Raw genomic sequence first — 22256 nt, forward strand, 5'->3', positions numbered from 1 at the left:
CGGTAAGAGGTGCTGCAAGGTTGGAAAACTTATGGACATGGGTACTATAGGCCTGGCAAAGACCTACGAATGAGAAGATTTCTTGGGCGGTCTTAGGAATGTCCCAATCTAAGATCTCCTGAACCTTTGATGGATCCAGTCTAATCCCATCGGAACCGATGATGTAGCCCAAATACTGAACTTCCTTAACACCAAAGACAGACTTTTTGGCGTTTATGTAGAGCTGATTATCTCGCAAAAGTTGCAAGACTTCTCATGCTGCTCCGTAGTGGCTGAGAAGACTAGTATGTCATCAAGGAATATCATGCCATCAAAGAATATGAAAACACACTTCCCAATGTGGACTGCGAAAATCCTAGACATCATCTTATTGAAGGTTGCGGGTGCATTTGTAAGCCCAAAAGGCATTACTACGAACTCGTAGGTGACTACGCTCTGTTCGAAAAGCTGTTTTTGGAATGTCAGCTTAAAAAATGCGGACATGATGGTAATCACTCTTGAGGTCGATCTTAGTGAAAAACTTAGCACTGTCTAAACGCTCCAAAATGTACTCTATCCTTGGCATAGGAAACTTATTCTTGATAGTGAGTTTGTTTAATGCCCTGTAGTCTACACAAAGGCGTGCAGACTTGTGCTTCTTTTGGACAAATAGGATAGGTGCAGCAAATGGGGAGGAAGAAGGCCGAATGAATCCGGCTTGGAGAAGGTCAGATAATTGCTTTTCTAACTCGCCCTCTAAAGTCTTGGAAAGACGATAGGGAAACTTGCTAGGAGGATTTGATCCAGGGACCAAATCAATGTGATGGTCCTCAGGGCGAGAGGGTGGGAGATCGTCCCTAAGCATAATGTCCTGGTGTCTGGATAGGAGGTCTGCTAATTGAGGGACTGAAGATGTAACGGATGCTACTAATGAGGGAGGGGCTGTTTGAGCACGAACATAAAAGAGTGCTCCTTCTGCTCCCTTGCGGATAGCTCGATTGGCCTGGAGATGCGAAATCAATGGGATGCCAAGAATGCTTCTATCCCCACGAATCATGACAGGCTTAGGAAAACCTTTACAAATAGTAAAAGTGTCCTGCCCCCAAACGGGAATAGGCTCATACTGACGGAACCACTGAATTCCTAAGATCATGTTACACCCTAACAGAGGTGAGATGATGAAATCTCGTTGAAATGAGGCCTTCTGAACGTCAAAGGCAAATTGCTGTGCCTTCTGGGAAATGTGGGTGCGAAGACCAGGTGTAAACCTGTCCACATCCAGATGATATGGGACTAATGTGCAGTTCAATTTATTAGCCAACTGGGGAGAGATGGCATCTTTAGAACTACCCATATCGAAAAGGACTACAAACTGTCGGCCCTGGGCAAAGCCATAAGCTCGGATGAGGCTCTTTTGAGCAGCAACCCTCCTGCTTAGCATCAAATACCACGGATGGCATAGGATGCATAGAAGGTAAAAGTTGAACTGCATTTGAGGTAGTAGGCGGGGCTGGAGGAGCTGGGGAGGCTGTGGCAATTGTGGCAGAAGGAGCTTTGGCGGCTTATGCCGCTTGCCATTTGTGGCAATCCTTCTTACCATGCCCTATAATATGACAGAAAAAACATCTATTTTTTGACTGGTACTTCCTTTGTTCCTCTAGAGGAAGATAACCTCCAGTGATGCCTGCTTTAGCCTTTTCATCAGGGGTTTTCTTAGGTTCTTTATCTTTCTTACCCCTTGAACTGGAGCTGTTACTACTGTCCTTCTTAGCATCTCTAGAAGAAGCGTTACCTTTCCCTGTTTGTGCAGCTGATTGCTGTTGTTGGGGTTTGGTACTGGATGGAGATGACTGCTTGGGCTTCCCCCATTGAGCTTCATTTCTTCATTCTGAGCGAGAGTCAGAGCCCGGTCATATGTTGGTTCAAAGTTACGAAATGTGAACCGAATGTTAGAGTCCAATCCACGAATGAATTGCTCCATCGTAGCCTACTCAGATAACCCTAACTGCTGTGCTAAAGTAATAACCTTACCGGAAAACTGAAGCACTGGGGATCCGCTTTGTTTGAGTCCATAGAACTCGTCTTTCAGACCGGTCATGTACCGGGGCGGGAGAAATCTGGTCTTCAGGTCATGGACAAAGATGTCCCAGTCAAAGGCTGTGACACCTGTGGCCTGGTGTGTATGAATACTAGAGCAATGCTGCCACCAAGTGACTGCCTCACCAGTGAGATGGGGAGCCGCTAAGTGGACTTTATCTTGTGGGTCTGCGATCCTAGCTAATGGAAAATGAGCATTAAACTAATGAATAAATTGATTAACTGATGAATGATCCACTTACCATCATACTTACTGAAGTTCGGTTGACTGCGAAGATTCCGACCTATTCAAGAAAGTAATTTACTAATGAGAAGGGGACTAGGATGATGAAAACATGAATGATGAATTGGCAATGATCGATTGCACTTACCTAGCTGCTTGAAAGGCAATGTGGTCGTGGAAGAAGAAGCGGGCCACCGCCATATCCACCTCCTCCTTCAACTTGGGGTTCCAATTCTCCCCAAGTGTAGATTGTCGTCGTGGGCCACGTAATGGTTGAGAGGCCGTGGAGATGGAGGGTGCCGGCGTCGTGGATGGAGTAACATTCCGACTTGATGGTGAAGGTGATGGTGTGCATGATCCCGATCCACCACATGACTCCATTGTAGAGGCTTGAGTTGCTCTCCCCATCGTCGCGGGATCCACGGCCACTCGTGGTTTTCTTCTTGTCGCTTCGACCGCTTCGTAGACGCTAAGCTTGTCAAGAAGTTCCCGTCTCTTCTCGGCGTGACATTCGTGTAAAACCTCACCTCATGCCCACTCTCATGCAAGAGGTGGGCTCGCACTTTGTCGGCGCCACCCGTTCGCCGGTACGGGCAAAGCTTGCATACCCATGGCCGAGAACCGCCTCCATGAGCGGATGGGGTGTAGTTAACCTCTTCCCACCATGTCCATCCCGTTGTCCTTCTACGAGAAGCCCCGGCACGTGAGGAGGATGCCATGGTTGAAGATGGCTTGACTCTGAGGAATGAGAGAGAGAGAGAGAGAGAGAGAGAGAGAGAGAGAGAGAGAGAGAGAGGCCTAGAGGCTAGAGGCTAGAGCCTAGAGGCTAGAGCCTAGAGGCTTGGAAGTTGGAAGACTCAAGAGGCTTGAGAGAGAGAGAGAGAGAGAGAGAGAGAGAGAGAGAGTCTAGAATCTAGATAGTAGGGCGGCGGCCCGCGGGCCTTGTGTGAGAGCCTAGAGGCTTGGAACTTGGAAGTTGGAAGCTAGAAGAAGCTTGAAAGCTTGAGCCTTGAGAGTGTGCTTGTAGCCTCGTAGAGGCTTGTTCTTATATAGATAGGCAAGAGAGAGAGAGGAAAGCCTCAAGGGCAAGAGAGAGAGAGAGGGCCAAGCCTCAAAGGCTCAAGGGCCAAGGCCCAAGGCCAAGCCAATAGCCATAAACGGCCAAAAATGGCAAGCGCAACGGCCAAAAACGGCGAGCGCAACGGCAAAAAAAACAGCCAGAAAAAAACGCAACGGCTCTCTGCCGTCCCCCCACAGAGCCGTCCCCGTTCCTGCGGCGTCCCCGTCCCCGTCCCTTGTGAGTGACGCGTCGTGGGGAACGTCCGTCCGTCCCCGTCCATCCCCGTCGCTGTTCCGTCTCGATTCGGCATCCCCGCGTTCCAAGCAGGCGTCCCTTCTGTCCCCTGTGACTATGGACTAGGGACTGTGACACACTTGTTGATATAATCAATGCATATTAAAACACTTAAACATGGCCACAGCCTTAACACATAACCATCATCACTTTACATAAAACATAAAAGCTGGACAAAACATCCACAAATGCTGAAAATGGAGCTTGCACATGTGACACCGCATAGAGGCCGGAATGGGCCGACCCCCCCCCCCCCCCCCCCCCTTGGAGTATTTTATTACCCAAGGAGAATAATATCATGTACAAGCTTTGAGGGCCTTACTCTCCCCACGAGAGATGCCGGATTATCCATATACAAATGCCATAACATAGCCCAACACGAGGCTATCAAGCCGGAACACAGGCTGTAGAAATGCCGAGCCAACAATATAATCCATATACCTCCGTGTGGGTATTGATTCTTTTCCAAAAACCACAGGTCTTCATGCAATAGAGCTGGTACATCTCCATTCAGCCAGTACAATAGGTACAGTGGCTGGTACAGTTGGTACAAGGGCTGGTACAACTGGTACAAGGGCTGGTACAGCCAGAACAGTGGCTGGTACAGCAGGTACAAGGGCTGGTACAGCCAGTACAGTGGCTAGTACAGCAAGTACAAGGGTTGGGACAACAAGTACAATGGCTAGAAATCATAATAAATGATTAAATACCCTTGCCTTCAGTATTTCTTCGCGATGGAAGCCTCCAAAACAGTCCCCAACAGCCAGTATTCTTCGTGGGCAGCCTTCAAGAGAGAGAGAAAGAGAGTAGCCATCATTAGGGCAGGCTGTGACGGTGGTAGAGGCTAGTGTGTAGCAAGAGAGCCTTTATTAATGAAGAGAGAGGGCTCAAATTTATAGATTTGGGGCTCTCCCATGAGTGAAAATGGAAAGAGAAGGCTATGATGACAAGTGGAGAGTCACACAATAGCTGGAGTGACAAGTGTGAGGCCACTCTCACTTTGATCCACTTTTTGACAAGTGTGAGGCCACTTGTCTCACTTTGATCCACTTTCTTGCCACATGTCCCAATCTAAGAGATGGGTTCTCCCATAATCTTTACCTCTAAAAATATCCCAACTAGTAGATATTGTGTCATAGGCACTTTGCCAACTCTTGGTACCTGCTCAATTGCAGATGTAATGACGCGAACAGAATTTCCATCGGAGTTGGGCCAAAAATAGCAACTCTCCTAAATTTTAGGAGTGTGGTCCTTTGTATTCTAGGATAATCCTCCATTCCCAAAGCTTGTACTTTCCAAATATTTAGACATCCTGGAGTCCACTAGACTCCTTTGATACTGGGAAATGTCCAGGCTGGTAACAACAGCAGGCGGCCAACACATGAGTGAAGGGACCAGCAGATGTGGGCAACAGTTAAGTAAGTGCATCATACTGAAGGGGCATTTAATGCTATATTTTGTTCAAGACCTGGCCGACAACAGTATCTACTGGCCGATCAGCATCTCCAATATATATAAAGCATCAAGTCATCATTTCATCAAGGCATTCAATTATTTCATCATTTAGAAGTAGCATTCAATCCTAAGCATGTAGAAAGAGGCTAGAGGTCACTCTTTGGGGTTGACCAAGGGTGTGTATCATGTACATTCATTCAGTCACCTTTCTGTACCATTTTAAATATAGGAAAACCTGACACCAACTATCTCTCTCTTCTTCTCTTTCCTTTGTCTTAATCATGTTTAAATCAGCACCTTATTCTTAATCATGCGGTCTTAAACTTCGTGAGGAACTGTCTTTCTTTTCGCCAGGAGCCGTGCTTGAAACGATGGAAGAGGATTTCTTCTGGAAATCATTGATCTTCTTTAGAATAGGAAAGGGTCTGAAGCTTCAAAATGATAACTTTTGGCATCGCTGGTCGACATGTTTCAACCTTTGCTTCATAATCTTGAGATATACCTAGTCTCCTTTTGAGAAGATCACATCTTCTCTCTTCTTGTTGGCCTGTCGAGTGTAGGCCTCCTGCGCTTTAGGCAACCTGTCTTTTATAGACTCCAGAATCTCTTGGTAAGACTCCGTCAATGTATTAGCTTCAGGCATTGAGGATGACGTCTCGGTTAAAAAAGATTGGAATGGTCTTCCAAATGTTATCTCGTATGGAGCCTTGCCAATAGTTGAAGAAAAAGAGTCATTCAAAACAACTTGAACTAAAGGCAAAAATTGTTCCCACTTACCTTATAGGTCATGAACGTAACACTTCAGCACGTCGAACGCCAACTGATTGTAAATCTCCGTCTGGCCATCCGTCCATGGGTGGAATGCATTGGAAAAATTCAACTTAGTTCCAAAGTTATTAAATAATGCCCTCCAAAAATGATTGGTAAACTTAGTATCTTGATCTAACACAATGGACCCCCGAACTGGACAGATCTGCAGCAATGGGCTGAGGTTCATTTTGTACTTGGAAACGTTCAGATCTTGAGTTTCATTATGTACTTGGAAACGTTCAGTTGTAACCTTTTTTGTACATGAGATATACAGCAGGTTTAGGTCTACTTGTTTGTGTGCTTGTGTTTTGTGTTCCGCTTCTCTCTTCTCTCTCTCTCACAAGTCTTGCACATAAGCACAAGTTAACCACGTGGTGTGATTGGTATATTTAAGCTCTAATGACATTTGAATTATAATCTTGAAAATTCTCCAGTGCTGCAATATCATTGATGCTATCTTCTCTCACATCATCTACTTTTGCATTTAGGAATATATCTCCACCCAATAACAACAACCGAGCTTATCGTAGACACTTCCAGGGGTGAAACGCTTCAGATTTATGTGAGTGCATATTTGAATAATGAAGCTTGCTACTGATTTTATGATTTGGATCCTGAGAGAAGGGTTTTTAAGGTGTATTTCTTTTATAGCCAGATACTGTAAAAAACATTGTTTTGTTTTCACAAGGATAATAGGACGTAATATGAGTATTTTGGTTTTTTGTTCCTACATGATGCTACTAAAAAGTTACATGTATTTTACTGAAAACTTAGGTATTTTTAGTATATCCAATATAATATCTACTCTTGGATTTTGATATCATTTCTTGGTGGTTGATTCAGTATTCTACAAGAAACGGGATCTGATTCCATGATATATGATTGTGGAAAGAAAGAAATAAGGAGCGTCTAGGTCGTCTCTTTCGGTCGCAAACAACTGTGGTGTCATTAGAGTGCACACACATGTACATGCTAACCTCAGGGCTAATCCTGGAGGCAACATGATAAAGACTAACTAGAAACACAGATTTGGAGCATTGTTTGCTGTTTTGGCAAGGAGAGTTGACCAGTAGAGGACATGGGGGCTGTTGGCCAGGACACAGAAGAGGAGGATCTAGTTGGCTGTAGCATATGTTTATTTATGTCCAGGAGCTGGCCGACCAGCAGTCGGCCAGTTCACATGGTCACTTCAATGCCTATAAATAGGCATGGTTGCTCATCGATTCATTCAACTCCTTTGAGTTGGGTCATAGAATTAGGGATGTACCTTTTCATGGAAGGCAGCCAAGGGCTGCAAGGATTTATGTACCTTTTTGTACCATATGATATACTGAATTTTCAGCTATCTCTCTCTCTCTCTACTCTCCCTTCTACTTGCGTTTTTGCATCAGCATGTTCTATATGGTGTTTAGGGTTGAAAGAAGCATCTCAGAGCTTCCGCATGTAACATTGGTATCACAGCATCAGGCTCAGCAAGGCTAAACACTGATTCAGTCCCATATGAAGGTGTACAAGTCCAATTTACAGGAAAGTGCACAGGTAAGAGGCCCAAGGCAAGGAACACAAGACATGGAAGAGCTCCTAGGAGGTTGGTTGGTGGTGTTCCACAAAGCCCAAAGGGGATGGCAGTCCTGTGAGCCAGGAAAGGCTTTCGGGCAAAGGTTCCAAGGGAGGATGATCGCCAGAGTCATTTCTCAGGAATGAAGACCAAGACAGTGTTCAGAGACAAGGGAGGAACAGAATGGGGACTGGATGGAACAGATGTATAGATATAGATCTTCTTCAGAGTTAGAGTGGATTTGGAGATTGGGCCGGGCATTCAGTGAAAAGGTTGCCAGAGTAGGAAGGATGACAGAGGGACTTCGGGAATAGAATGGGATGATGTCAGTCATCCAAGAAGCAGATTGGAATCCCGTCATCAAGTTTAGTAGAGAGGGATGTCATGTGCACACACATGTACATGCTAACCTCAGGGCTAATCCTGGAGGTAACATGATAAAGACTCACTAGAAACACAGATTTGGAGCATTGTTTGCTGTTTTGGCAAGGAGAGTTGACTAGTAGAGGACATGGGGGCTGTCGGCCAGTACACGCATGCAAGCTCTCCTATGCTCTAGCTGCATCCTCGTGAGATCATCATCCAAGAAAATAGGAGCTCCCTCTAAGCCTCGTAGTATGACCCTCTTTCTCATGAAGATGACCCTCTCCGTCTCTCATGCAAACTGTAGGATGAGGGCTCGCTTGCGTGTTGAGTCTTTCCCGGCTCTCCATGCTTTGGTGAAGGGGAGAGGGTCCTCTTCCCTGTAGCCTAGCTTCATGCATAGAAGCTGTCCATCTTTCTCGGGAGTGGAGTTGGATGTCTCGGCTATACCTGTGACTCGAATGTTGAGGCGGCGGGCATGCCTCATCTTCTCCTCCTCAATGGTGGTGTGAATGATTTGATGTTCTTCCCTTTGAGTCTCCTCCCTTACTTCTTTGCGGATGTTCTTCTCTTCACCACCTCAACCCATCTTGACTTCAAACATATCTCCTCCACATCTGTCTCTCTCAACATCTCCTCCGAAGTGTCAAAGACGGAGGTCTGGTACTGAGCCGTTCGAGCATTAAAGTCCCCAAGTATGATAACATCTCCCTCCCTGGAGAACTCCCATATGTCCTCATCTAGAATCATATATGGAGATTGCCCCTTGGGCGTTGCATAATGAGATATGCTGGGTGGAAAGTAACATATAGCAATGTATAGGGGTCTACCCTCATCTGCCCTCACTCTGACCCACATGTACCTCGCGCTCTCATCACGGCGCATAACATGGATGAGTGGCTGAAGCTCCTTCCTAAAAAGAACTGCAACTCCTCCAGATCCGCGACCACCATGCTTCGAACGGGCCTCTTGTCTACAAGTCGTCTCCCATCTGTATCCCGCCACTCTCGGTAATGTGCTGCCTGGGGCCCGATGTGTCTCGGAGTAGAATATGATGTCCCTGTCTTTGAAGCTGTCCTCAAAGGCCCCCACATCCAGTCTCAATGCTCCGTTGCAGTTCCATACTGCAAGTCTCGGACTGGTCCCATAGCTTTCGCACCGTCAAGTGGTGCGTCTCTCTAGTATCAACACTCTGCCTCCTCTGTAAAATGCTAGCTTCCCTTTTTCTCTGGCTGCCCTAATCTCCGGCATGCACTCCCTCATATGTGCCAGTTGTGCCAAGGTGAGGTCATCTCCTAAAAAGATGCCCGTTTTCTCAAGGGCGGAGCGCTTGGCCAAGAAATCCTTCTTGGCCTCCAAGGTGGGAAAGCGTAAAATGAGAGCTCTCTCCTCCATTCTTGTCTTTCTTGCTCACTCTCCAAGCCCCCGTGTGTGTAGGCCTCGAAATGCTCATGTGTGTGTGTAGGCCGAGCGAGCGAGCTAGCGAGCGAGCGAGCGAGAGAGAGAGAGAGAGAAATGAAATGAAATGAAATGAAATGTTATATTAACGTCTTCAAAAGGCCATAATGACCTATGAGACCAAAAGTTACATCATGGTGGATCTGATACAATGTCTGGATAAAAAAACCCAGAAAATGAAAAATAAAGATGATACTACTGGCACCTAGAAAATGAAACTGGAACTGGAAGGTACACTATGGAGGTACCTCCATCTCATAATATGTGCCGCATCGGACACTGGCGGATCTCCTCAATATCCTCTGTGGTCAGCACCCTGACTGGGTGTCTCGCATGCCTCGCAAGAATAATCCGAATCTGCCGCTGCAACCTCCGTCTATGCTGGGATGCCCTCCTCCGTAGTCGTGGGCGTCTGGACCACCCAAGCTCAATCGCACGATCAATCAGTGTACCCCTGGTGTGGGTGGTATCCATGTCCTGCTGCTGCTGTGGTCCATCTGGCGCAGTGATGGCCGGACTAAAGAAGTCTGTAATGTGCCTCTGAGTCTGTGCGCCTAAGCAGGCTATCTCTATGTCTCCGCAGCTCAAGCAAGAACAATCCCAAACACCTCTGGTCCTGGTACCCCATGACTCTGGAAAGTGGTCCAAAACCCTCTCTGAATAAACAGTGGAAACGACCACGTATCTCATAGTATGCAGTACAATGGCATATATAATGCAGCTCTGTCTCTGGCTCCCCATGGCATACTCGGCATATCCTGGCCTCAGCTGGTATACCTCTATATTGGCCAATCTCAATCTCAAGCTGGTGTGAGGATGTGCGAATCTGACCAATAGCACATCGTACTGCATGAGACAAGTGTACATCCATGTAACTGGGTCTGATCACAAAACCATCTGCTGTGAGCTGAAGAAAATGCTCTCTGTAGAAAGCCATCTTCGTGCCCAGCTCCTCAGTCGGCTGTATCCATGTCCTCCTAATGTCCAGCTGAACTAAATCCTGACGGATGAGTCTGGTAATCTCTGTCCGTGTAAGAGTGAGAGAGGGTGCCTCCAGAGAATACTGGAAGGGAGGCAATCTGTCCATGCTAAAACTATGTGCCTGGAACCAAGATGTCATCTGTCCATACCAACAAGCCGTGTCTCCCTGTAAAGCTAACTGTCGGGAGGACTCCAGGGCGAGGCGTGCATATCTGTCTCGGGGGAGATCCCACAAGCCATGTATGTAGGAGACTGATCTCGTAAGAGCCTCAATCACCAGAGGGGCAGCCGCCAGCTCTGCTCGAATAATCTCATGAGGTACCACAGCCTTGGAAGCCTAGCAATCATAGATACCAAAGGCCTCTCCATACCTCTCCACCCGCCTGCGCTGTGATGGCCCACTGAAGGTCCCCATATCTGCACTCCATAAAGCATAGCTGATGTCACTAGAGTGTCAAAAAGCCAGAGTTTCGTTTCCTGAAACTGAACCTGCGAACACATCCTCTCCAAACCACCCAGGGCTGCATGTGCTCTAGTCAATCTAGTCTCTGCTGCTCTCCTCATCGAAAACACTGGCCCACTGAATACTACCCCAAGATATGTATATGCATGTGTATACTCCACAATCTCCTGCCCATATGTAAATGTGGAAGCTGATCGCCTAACCCACTGTGGCGTGGTGTTAAACACCATAACCTTGGTTTTGCCAAGGTTGACAGACAATCCACTATCATGTGCAAACTCATGTAAAGCATCCAGATGACGCTGCATACCCTCAGGAGAGTCAGAGATCAACACAATATCATCAGCATATAACAATAGTGGGATCCATGTACCTGCTAGCTGGGCTCCTCTGTCCCCCAATCTCTCAATGTAGTCAGAAGCCTCATCCACATACATACCAAACAGTGAAGGAGATAACGGGCAACCTTGCTTCACTCCTATAGTGGAGTGAACCAAAGTAGAGACCCCCTCTGGGGTGCGTACCTGTCTTGCAACTGATCTGTATAAAGCCATAATTCCCCATATGAGCTCTGTGGGTACCCCCATCTCCTGTAATCGCCTCATCAATGTGGCTCTGGGCACTGTATCAAATGCTTTGCGGAAGTCCACAAAGCTACAATAAATCCGTCGCCCATGCGACCTGCCCTCCTCAATAATGGCCCGCAGAGTCAAGATGTGGTCAAGAGTAGAGAAACCTCTCCTGAACCCTGCCTGTCCCTCTGCTCGAATGCCAACTCTCTCTGCCCATCTACTCAACTGCTGCTCAAGAATGGATGCATACAATCGTGCTAGTGTGTGACCAATCATAATAGTGCGATAATTCCCTGGCTGCATAGGGTCCCCTGACTTGAAGATAGGCACGATGGTGGACCTACTCCAAGTCTCGGGTAAGCCTTCGCACATAGCACGATTGAACATCATTGCTAGAAGCTCTGCCAGCATGTCTCTCGCATGAATAAAGTGCTCAGCAACCAATCCATCGTGATCATATGCTCTCCCAGTCTTCATCCTATCAATGGCCTTCCCTCTGCGGTAAAGAAAGTACATGTCTCTGGGCATGGTGCTGGCGGGTCAGGAAAAGGTGTCTGTCCAGGAACTGTATATAGAGATGCTGCATAACTACCCCAGACCTCTGTAGAAGTGATGGCCAAAGCAGGGGAGGACTCATGAAACAGACGCCAAGCCTCCCTCGAATCCTGGCTCAAGAACAGCTGGTATAATTCCTGCTCTAGCTGAGCAAGGAAGGCCCGCTTCTTCCTTCGCACAAGGCGTCGGAAGGCAATACGTGACTGTCGGTGAGTAGTGACTCCCAAAGCAACCTCCCGCTGCAGTCGGGCTCTGGTCTCTCTGCACTCCTCATCATACCAGCTGTTCTGGGGCATACATCTAGAATGCTGTCTCTGTCCAGGCTGAGTATGTGGATATGCCTCTCTTGCTGCATCATGTAAAGTCTCTGTCAGTATATGGGTCAACTCCTCCAAAGGTCTCCCTGGCTCCTCTGTGTACAGACGTCTATAAATCCCATCTGTGTAGACAGCATCAGTCTCTGAGGTAAAAGTATATCGAGTGTGATCTGCCCCTCGTGTCCTCTGAGCTGTGGTAAAGTGAAAAGAGAGTCAATGTCAACAATGCATGATCCACTACTACCCCAATGGGCCGAGATCCAACTGTGAAGTCCTCAATGCATGAAACAAAGCTGGGCATAGCCATAACATAATCCACTGTGCTAGCACCATGTCTATGTGGAAAGCAAGTAAATCCAGCTGCTGACGGAAACCTCTGCAAGCCATTAAGTATGGCCAACCCATGCGCAGTCCCCATATCTACCAAATATCTCCCATACTCTGTGCACTCCACATCCTGTGAGCGTCTGTCTAATCCCATATCCAGAGTGTCAAACTCTCTCAGCATCTCCTCCGAGGTATCATAAAAGGCTGTCTGGCGGTTGCCCGTCCGGGCATTAAAGTCCCCTAACAGGATGATGTCTCCATCCCTAGAGAACTCCCATATGTCATCATCTAGCACAGAGAAAGGAGACTGCCCTCTAGGTGCTGCATATGTCGATGTACTAGGAGCAAAATAGCATATGGCAATATACAGGAATCTGCCTGTGTCGGCCCTCAGTCTCACCCACATATATCTGGCCTGATCATCTCTCCGAACTATGTGTAGAAGCGGTTGCAGCTCCTCCCTGAAAAGAACTGCCACCCCTCCTGATCCTCTACTACTGTGTACCGATCTCGTCCCTACTCTGCAAGCTGTCTCCCATCTGTATCCTGTCACCTGTGGCATCATCTGACCAGGGGCCTGGTGAGTCTCCGAGTAGAAGACTATATCTCTATCTCTAAAGCTGTCCTCAAAGGCACCTACATCAAGTCTGAGGGATCCATTGCAGTTCCAGGCTGCCAGCTTTAATTTGGTCCCATAGGTCTCGCACCGTCATGTAGAGCGTCGCTCCACGATGACCACCCTCCCTTCTCTATAAAATGCTATCTTACCCTTTTCTCTTGCTGCTCTAATCTCTGGCATGACTTCCTTCATATGTGCAAGCTGTGAAAGAGTAAGATCATCACCAAGAAAAATGCCTGTATTCTTTAAAGTGGGTCCTCTCTTCAAGAACTCCTTCTTCGCCTCAATAGAAGGGAAGCGAAGTATGAGAGCTCTTTCCTTTGATGTTTTCCCGTTGCCTCCGCTTTTTTTGCCCACTCTCCAGGCTTTTGCGTGTGTCGGACTGTCAATCCCCATCAACACCATAAGCTCTTTCACCTCCTCTTCAACTTTATCCCCGTCTTTAAGGCCGGTAATCCTCACATGCAAAGCACGTGTACGTCTTCGTTGTTCCTCTTCCAAAGTCATGTTAATGATTGTAGGTGTAGGGGTTGTTATCTCCTTACCTTTACCCTTCTTGGCGACCTCTATCCACTTCTCCGCTTCATCCATCTTCTTTTGCGTCTTGGTGATGACTTCCACCCATGAGGAAGTCTTTGCTTCTTGTTGCTTCTCTTCTTCCTTAATTGCCCGTACTTGTTCCTTGATAACCTTGAGCTAGAGAGAGAGAGAGAGAGAGAGAGAGAGAGAGAGAGAGAGAGAGAGAGAGTTGAGCGCCGCGTAGAGACGCGCGCAGGAGAAGACTTGAGTGCCGCACAGAGGCTACCACACGCACGCAAGGAAAAGCAAAAGAAAAAAACAACCTTGACTTTCGTCTGTTTTTAAACCTATAAAATCAAAAGTGCACGTTCACTACGTTTCCAAACGTTAGTGAACGTTTTGCAATGTTTGGATTACATCCAAACGTAGTTTGGATGCAACTATGATGGTGGAGCATCGTGATCTTCCTCGTCTACTTTGGGGAGAGGCTGTGGCTATGGTTGTCCATATCCTCAACCGTTCTCCGACAACTTCAGTACCGAACATGACTCCCTTTGAGGCGTATTTTGGTAGGAAACATAGTTGCATTCCGTACCCATACTCATGCGATGAGTACCTTCAGTACTCTCCGTACCACTCTATATGTACCGTACCTCGTATGGATAAGATCTTTGTACCAAATACGAGGTTCAATGTACAATACTTATTCGGCTCGTTTTTTAATTATTTTAGTCAGTGGTCATTGCTCGGTATGGATGCTAGATGTTTCTTATTTTACACACACACACACACACACACACACACACACACACACACACATAACGTGAATGTACTTAAAGTACTTATCTTGATGCGTACTTCACGTACCTTACCGCACTGTACCTAAAGTACTTAACCTCTATGGCAGGAAACAAGATGTCTCCCATTTCCGTGTGATTGGGAGTGATGCATATGTTCACATTCCAAAGAAGCAGGGGAAGCTTGACTCAAAGTCCCAAGAGCTTGTTTTTGTGGGATATAGCTCTCTTTCCAAGGGATACAGGTTGTATGATCCAGAGAGGAACGAGGTCGTCGTCAGCAGAGATGTGGTTTTTGATGAGCATGTTTCAGTTTCCACTGTTGATTAGCCGCCACTTCTTGGAGACCCAGATGATTCTGATGATGATTCCCAATCGATTGTTCCAGCTGGACAGCCTCAATCAGTTGAGGAGGTTGAGCCCGCGGTTGGAGATGAGCCCTCGTAGCAGCAGGAGGCTCTGCATTCTGTTTGAGTACCCAGGTGGTTGGGGTAGACACCCTTCGGGAGTCAAGTGTTACGGAGCTTCCCTCCGAATGGACCACAGAGGACGGACCTCGAAGATCGCATAGAGTTCGTCACAAAAGTCATTCAACGGAGCTCTTACAGGTAAACTATGCTTTGATGTCTTGTATCATGCGGCACAAAGAGCCCACTTCCGTCAAGGAAGCCCTTGCACAGGATACTTGGAGAAAAGCCATGTAGGTGGAACTGGATGCCATAGAGAAGAATAAAACTTGGGAGTTGTTTCAAGGCCGTCAAAACGGTCTGTCATTGGTGTCAAGTGGGTCTTTAAGACCAAGTATACGCAGATGGGTCAGTGGACAAACACAACGCCAGACTTGTGGCTAAGGGTAATGCTCAGCGGCCTGGCATTTACTATGAGGATACCTTTGCACCGACAATGAGGATTTCCACGATTCGGACGGTTCTTGCCCTTGCTGCTTCTTAGCGGTGGCCTGTATTTCAGATGGATGTGAAATCTGCGTTCCTTAATGGTGACGTGCAGGAGGAGGTGTATGTTGAGCAGCCTCCAGGCTTTGAGGTTCCAGGATCAAAAGGGATGGTTTACAGGTTGCGGAAGGCCTTGTATGGTCTTAAGCAAACTAGGGCTTGGAATCAGAAGATTGATTCCTTCTTTCTATGGACTGGATTTCAGAGATCAGTTGCAGATCCTAACTTGTATCTCTTTCGGGAACGCGGCATGGTCACGTTGATTATCCTTTATGTGGATGACTGAAAGAGTGCACAGAGCGGAAGCAGAGTGGCACTAGAATGTGCTGAACAGAGAGTGCAAGAGAAAGAGAGATATGGAGCAAACTATGCTGAATATACTGAACCAAAACAGTCCCAAGCAAGAGACAGTGATAGTCTCATAAGTGAGGGAGCAAATAACTACAAGACTCTATGAAAAATGAGAGGCCAGCACCCACTATTTATAGTGGGGAAGAGCTGGCCGACTGGAGCATGGAAACAGGCCGACTGGAGCTGTTGGACATGGCTCCCTAGAAAAATGCCAGAAAGGCTGGGAAAAATCCCAGAAAAATACTAAAAAAGGGGTGGCCAGCCCACAAACAAGGGCCATGCAAAAGGGGACCAAATGGGCACCATACAGAGCAGAAACTGGGGATGAAAGTGCTAACACCCCCTCTCAGCACCAGATGCTGAACAAACTCCGAGAATCCGAAGATGAGGAGCCAAGGAAGCCTGAGAAACCGGCTTGGTGAACAAATCTGCAGCATTCTCCGCGGAAGGACAATACTCCAAACGCAAATCTCCAGCAAGAACCCGTTCACGAACATAGTGATACTGAATCTCAATGTGTTTCGTACGAGCATGAAACACAGGGTTCTTGGCGATGGCGATGCAACTCTGATTGTCACACCAAAGAAGAGTAGATCCGGTAGGAGGACAGCCAAGCTCCTCCAATAATCTCCGCAACCATATCGCCTCACATGCAGCATAGCAAACTGCACGGTACTCCGCCTCGGTAGAAGAAAGCGCCACAGTAGGCTGCTTTTTACTGCTCCAAGAAATGGCTCCAGACCCAAGTGAAAAAACACAACCAGTGGTCGAACGCCGTGTATCTGGATCTCCAGCCCAGTCTGAGTCAGACCATCCAACAAGAGTGCGTCCTTGGCCATAAAAGATGCCAAAATCCAGAGTGCCACGTAAGTACCGAAGAACTCTGAGAGCACACCGCCAATGCTGCTGACGGGGTTTGGATGAGAAGGAACTCAATAAACTGACTGCGAAGCATATGTCCAATCGGGAGTAGGTCAACCATACCAAACAACCGACGAGAACCCGATACTGTCCCTGATCAGTCCCTGGAGAAGCATCAAGTGAAGAAAGCTTCTCACCAATATCCAAAGGAGAAGATACTGGTTTGCACCCAGTCATCTGAAATCTGTCGAGAATCTCCCGAGTGTACTTCTGCTGAGAGAAGAAAATGCCCTTCGAGGTCTGCCAAATCTCAAAGCCAAGAAAATAGTGCAAGAGGCCCAGATCCGTCATCTCAAACTCTGTCTCCAAAGCATCCATAACAGAACGGATCCGCACAGAATAAGAACCTGTAAAGATGAGGTCATCAACATAGACCACAATGATAACAATCAACCCCCTCTCAAGGAGGATATAAAGGTTCGAATCTGCATGAGAGCGGCGCAGGCCGAGCTTCTGAAAGAACTCATCATTCCGCTGGTACCAAGCCCGCGGAGCCTGCTTTAGACCATATAAAGCCTTCTTCAGCCGGTACACATGATCCTGTTTGCCCGGAACAACAAATCCTGGCGGCTGATCAACATAAACCTCCTGTGTAAGCTCTCCATTCAAGAAAGCCGACTTGACGTCCATCTGGAAAACGGGCCATCTATGATGTCCTGCAAGTGCAAGAACGGTACGAATGGTAGTCATTCGGGCCGTTGGAGCGAAAGTCTCATCGAAGTCGACACCGGGGCGCTGAGCATAACCCTTGGCAACCAACCTCGCCTTGTGCTTGTCCAAGCTGCCATCAGCTCGGAACTTTGATTTGAAAATCCAACGCACACCAATCACCTTACGCTGCAGAGGCCGAGGCACCAAAATCCAAGTGCCATTCCGTTCGATAGCATCCAGCTCTGTCTGCATAGCATGACGCCAAGACTCATGTGAAAGAGCCTCGTCTACAGAAGTGGGATCAGAAGGACCATTAATGATTGTAGACATAAGAGCATAATTAACAAACATGTTGCCCTCATGAATTTGTTTCCCTGTAACTCTGGAAGAACGCCGAAGAGAACCAGGCGGAGGAGCAGAAGGAAGCTCACGTAACCCAGAGTCACGAACTGTCTGATAATACCAACCAGGTACAGATCTGCTCGAACTCGCCGGAGGAGGAGCAGGGTCATCATCATCTGACTGAGAATCCTCAGCTGGAGGTGTGACAGTAACAGCGGGAGCAGGAGGATGAGTAGGAGGAGGAGAAGGAGGTGCAGGAAGAAGAAGCTCACCAAGCTCACCACCCCCCTCTGAAGATGTAGGAGTCTCGTCGAACACCACATCACGGCTCACAATAACTTTACCGGCTTGAGGATCATAAAGACGATATGCCTTGGACACAGTGCTGTATCCGAGAAAAGTCATGCGCTGAGACTTCGAGTCCAACTTGGAGCGGTGCTCCTTAGGCACATGAACATACGCGGTACATCCAAATATCCGGAAATGAACAACAGAGGGCTTCTCACCATGGAAAGCCTCATATGGAGTTTTGTCGGGAAGAGCAGCAGTAGGAGACCTATTCTGAATGTAGACAGCAGTGGAAGCCGCCTCAGCCCAGAAACGTCGAGGTAATGAAGAATGCTCAAGCATAGCACGGGCCATCTCCATAATGGTCCTATTCTTCCTCTCGGCAACTCCATTCTGAGATGGAGTATATGCTGTAGTAAGCTGTCTCCGAATGCCATGTGTCTTGCAATATTGCTTAAACTCCTGGGATGTAAACTCACCCCCTCCATCGGTCCTGAGAGCCTTGACCGAGTGACCGGTCTCTTTTTCCACCTCGGCTTTCCAATCACAGAAGTGATGAAAAGTCTCATCCTTGGTCTTCAGAAAGAAAACCCAAGTATATCTGGTAAAATCATCCACCATCACGAGCATGTACAACGCCTTACTCAAAGACGCGGTACTCATAGGACCACACAAGTCTGCATGAATGAGAGCAAGTGATGTCGAAGATCTGTGTGTCGCCTCCTTCGGAAAGGCGGCTCGGTGCTGCTTCCCCTGCAAACAAGAGGAACAAGGAGAAGACGGAGCCTTGATGGTTGGTAATCCATCAACCAACCCATCCTTCGAAGCTCGCTGCAGAAGCTGATAGCTCAAATGGCCAAACCGAGCATGCCAAAGAGCAGAAGAAGCACCAGAAGAAAGCAGAGCGGTCAGTTTGTAGAGACCACTATCTTGGACTCCCTGAGCCAAGATGCTACCAGTCGCTTTATCACGAATGGTAATCTCATAACGAGAAAAGATCACCTCCGCACCCTGAGCTGTAAGAGCACTCACTGACAAAAGGTTAAAAGCCAAATCTGGAATATACAGAACGTCAGAGAAGTACCTCTTGTCCTCTTCAGAACGGAAGATGGGGATAGTGCCATGACCATGCACTGGCACAGAAGAAGAATCACCCAGAGTGATCTCGCCTGATCTGGCAGTGAAGTCCTCGAACCAATCTCGATGGGGTGTCATATGAGCAGTAGCACCGCTATCAACAATCCAAGACCGTGACTGAGAAGTCACAAGAGCAAGTATACGCCGAGTACCTGCTAAGAGAAGTATTCCATCATCCTTCTTGGGTTGAGACACCGCCGTTGAGGAAGAGTTCTTTGCTGCTTCATCACGCTTCTTCTTGTGACATTGGGGTGACTTGTGACCCTTCTTGCCACAATAGTGACATTCAATGTCTTTATTCTTTGAAGATTTGTTGTCTTTATCCTTATCGGAATCCTTGGAGTTCTTGTCAGAACCCCCTTTACCTTTCTTTTGTTGAGACTTCCCTTTATCTCGTGCTGCCAAAGCTCCATCAGGGCCACCGGAGGTGCCAGTCCGCTCCTCAAAGCGAGACTCTATCTGCATAATGGAGGGGAGAACATCCTCCCAAGTAACTGGAACAGGACGAGGAGAAGAAACCAGAGACTGAAAGTATGCATCAAACCTCTCTGGAAGTTTGGAGAGCAGCCGAATAGCCATATCCTCTGTGGAGATGTCCTTGCCACAAACAGCAAGCTCGTCCCGGAGATCTTTCATCTTCGAGATGAAAGCAGATAAAGATGGAAACGCAGAAACTGATAAGTTCATAAGTTGCTTTTCCAATGCCAAAATCCGACCCGGAGACTTAATCTCATAGAGATCTGCAAAAGCCTTCCAAACTTCATGTGCAGCATCAGCTGTACGCACATGAGAGAGAACAGCATCCTGACAGTTCAACATCAGAAAGGAAAAAACACGTCGATCATTCGACTGCCAAATATCAATATGTGCCTGAGTCACACCACCGGAAGCAAGGGTGGGAGGGGTGGCATTGGCTGGTGTAACAAGCCAATCCCAGAGATCCACGCCACGCAAGGCCGATTTCACCTTCACCTTCCATAGGGTGTAGTTGGAACCATCCAACTTGGCAGACTCTGCAAACATATGAAGAGAAGTGGGAGCAGCCATCACAAGAGCTTGGGCTCAATCTCAAGAAATGCACAATCTCTGAAAAAAAGTGTCCTCCACAGGTACCAAGTGTGCCACCAAAGCCTGCAACACCACAAGCCCCCTCTGCAAAGGGAAAGAACCACTGGAGAGGAAAAACGCAGCAATGAAGAAGTGCTGTCCTGTAGAAAACAGGCCGCCTGCAGTCCAATCTCCAAGTGGGCAATGAAACACTGATCTCCAAGAGCCAGACGGCTGAATCGGTGAAGCCAATCTGAAGAGGAACCGACCAGCAGAGTGCTGTCCAGAAAACGCAGCAGCAAAAAGCTATGGATCTGGAAGAAAACGCAGAGGAGAAGTGCTGAAAACAGGGCTGAACTGGGGCAGCAGAAAGGTTGCTAACCTAGAGCGATGATACCATGAAAGAGTGCACAGAGCGGAAGCAGAGTGGCACTAGAATGTGCTGAACAGAGAGTGCAAGAGAAAGAGAGATATGGAGCAAACTATGCTGAATATACTGAACCAAAACAGTCCCAAGCAAGAGACAGTGATAGTCTCATAAGTGAGGGAGCAAATAACTACAAGACTCTATGAAAAATGAGAGGCCAGCACCCACTATTTATAGTGGGGAAGAGCTGGCCGACTGGAGCATGGAAACAGGCCGACTGGAGCTGTTGGACATGGCTCCCTAGAAAAATGCCAGAAAGGCTGGGAAAAATCCCAGAAAAATACTAAAAAAGGGGTGGCCAGCCCACAAACAAGGGCCATGCAAAAGGGGACCAAATGGGCACCATACAGAGCAGAAACTGGGGATGAAAGTGCTAACAATGACCTCATCTCACTGGTGGTCATGTGGAGCACATTGCAGTGACGAAGGTTGCCTTGTCAAAGGAGTTTGAGATGGCCGATTTTGGCTTACTCCATTTCTTCTTGGGATTGGAGATCTGGTAGACCCAGAGGGGGTTCTTTGTCTCTCAGCAGCGGTATGTCCATGAGTTGCTTGAGGCCTTTGGGATGGAGAACTGCAAGCCTATCACGTCACCGATGGACCCGAACACAAAACTTACAGTTAATGATCCTTGTGAGCCAGTTGATGCTTCTCTGTATCCGAAGCTGGTTGGTTCATTGATGTGGTTGTTGAACACCAGATTGACTTGAGATTTCGGGTGGGGCTGTTGAGCTGGTTTATGCAGATGTCGTTGAAGTCTCATTGGGACGCAGGATTGCGGATCTTGCAGTATCTGCAAGGTACGAAGGATCTTGGACTCTTCTATGCCATTGGAGGTGAAACGAAGGACCGAGTTCGACTCCAAGGTTGGAGTGACTTAGATTGGGGAGGAGATCTTCCATGCCCGGACCAAGCACATAGAGATACAATATCACTTTGTTCGTGAGAAGATCTTGGCTGGTGACATCTTGCTTCTTTATTGTTCGACGGAGGACAATACGCGGACCTCTTCACGAAGTCTCTACCTCAGGTTATGCTTCGGCGGCACTCCAGCTCACTGGGGTTGGTTCCACATCTGGGTGTTAGCAGTCATCTCATGTTTGTACACTATGTTAGGGCCTTTGTTGTGGATGTGCCCGCTTGTTTTAGTCTTCCCATTTTTCCTAACTCTCCACATATTTTTCCTATTTTTCTAGAGGAGTGGATGGGCTGTTGGGCTGCCCCGGGATCCCAACAAATCCATCCTCGGAGAGTCTCAAGAAGTGATCTCTGTAGAACTCACACTTCTTACCAATCTCTGACAGAGACGCCCATGTCTGGTGTGTGTGTAGCCCGAGAGAGAGAGAGACAAAGCTCAAGAAAGAGATGATTGCATAGCTAGATGGTTGCTTGATTGATAGAAGTTGTGTTCACTCACCAAGTACAATGCTTTTGTAGGCTTGCAGCCTTATCTTTTGACCTATACAAATATCACACTCTAATAAATGTATGCCACATGGCACACTAATCTTATCCACCTACAAGAGTGTGTTCACACACTAATAGAACAACCATCCAATTAGGGGCTGTCATACACACACATACGGAGATACAAACAAGGGTTCATACATACGAGGGGATACACACATGAGACTCTGAATCCCAACAACACTCACATTATAAGGTTAGCAGAACATAATAAATAATAAAGTA

At 47.4% G+C, this 22256-nt stretch overlaps 1 protein-coding gene across 1 annotated transcript in view; it reads left to right on the top strand.

Moving 5' to 3' along the window:
* The window catches only part of LOC147619010 (uncharacterized), a 48139-nt gene that overhangs the window by 17220 nt on the left and 8663 nt on the right, over positions 1-22256 (top strand). Inside the window, exon 2 of the mRNA XM_086774226.1 lies at positions 6407-6480. Within this exon, the coding sequence (XP_086630352.1) occupies positions 6407-6480 (74 nt within the window). The remainder of the gene's footprint in view (positions 1-6406; positions 6481-22256) is intronic.

This window comes from Cibotium barometz, chromosome 34 (assembly GCF_041138505.1).
Source record: "Cibotium barometz isolate CiBa-2024 chromosome 34, ASM4113850v1, whole genome shotgun sequence".
Lineage (NCBI taxonomy): Eukaryota > Viridiplantae > Streptophyta > Polypodiopsida > Cyatheales > Cibotiaceae > Cibotium > Cibotium barometz.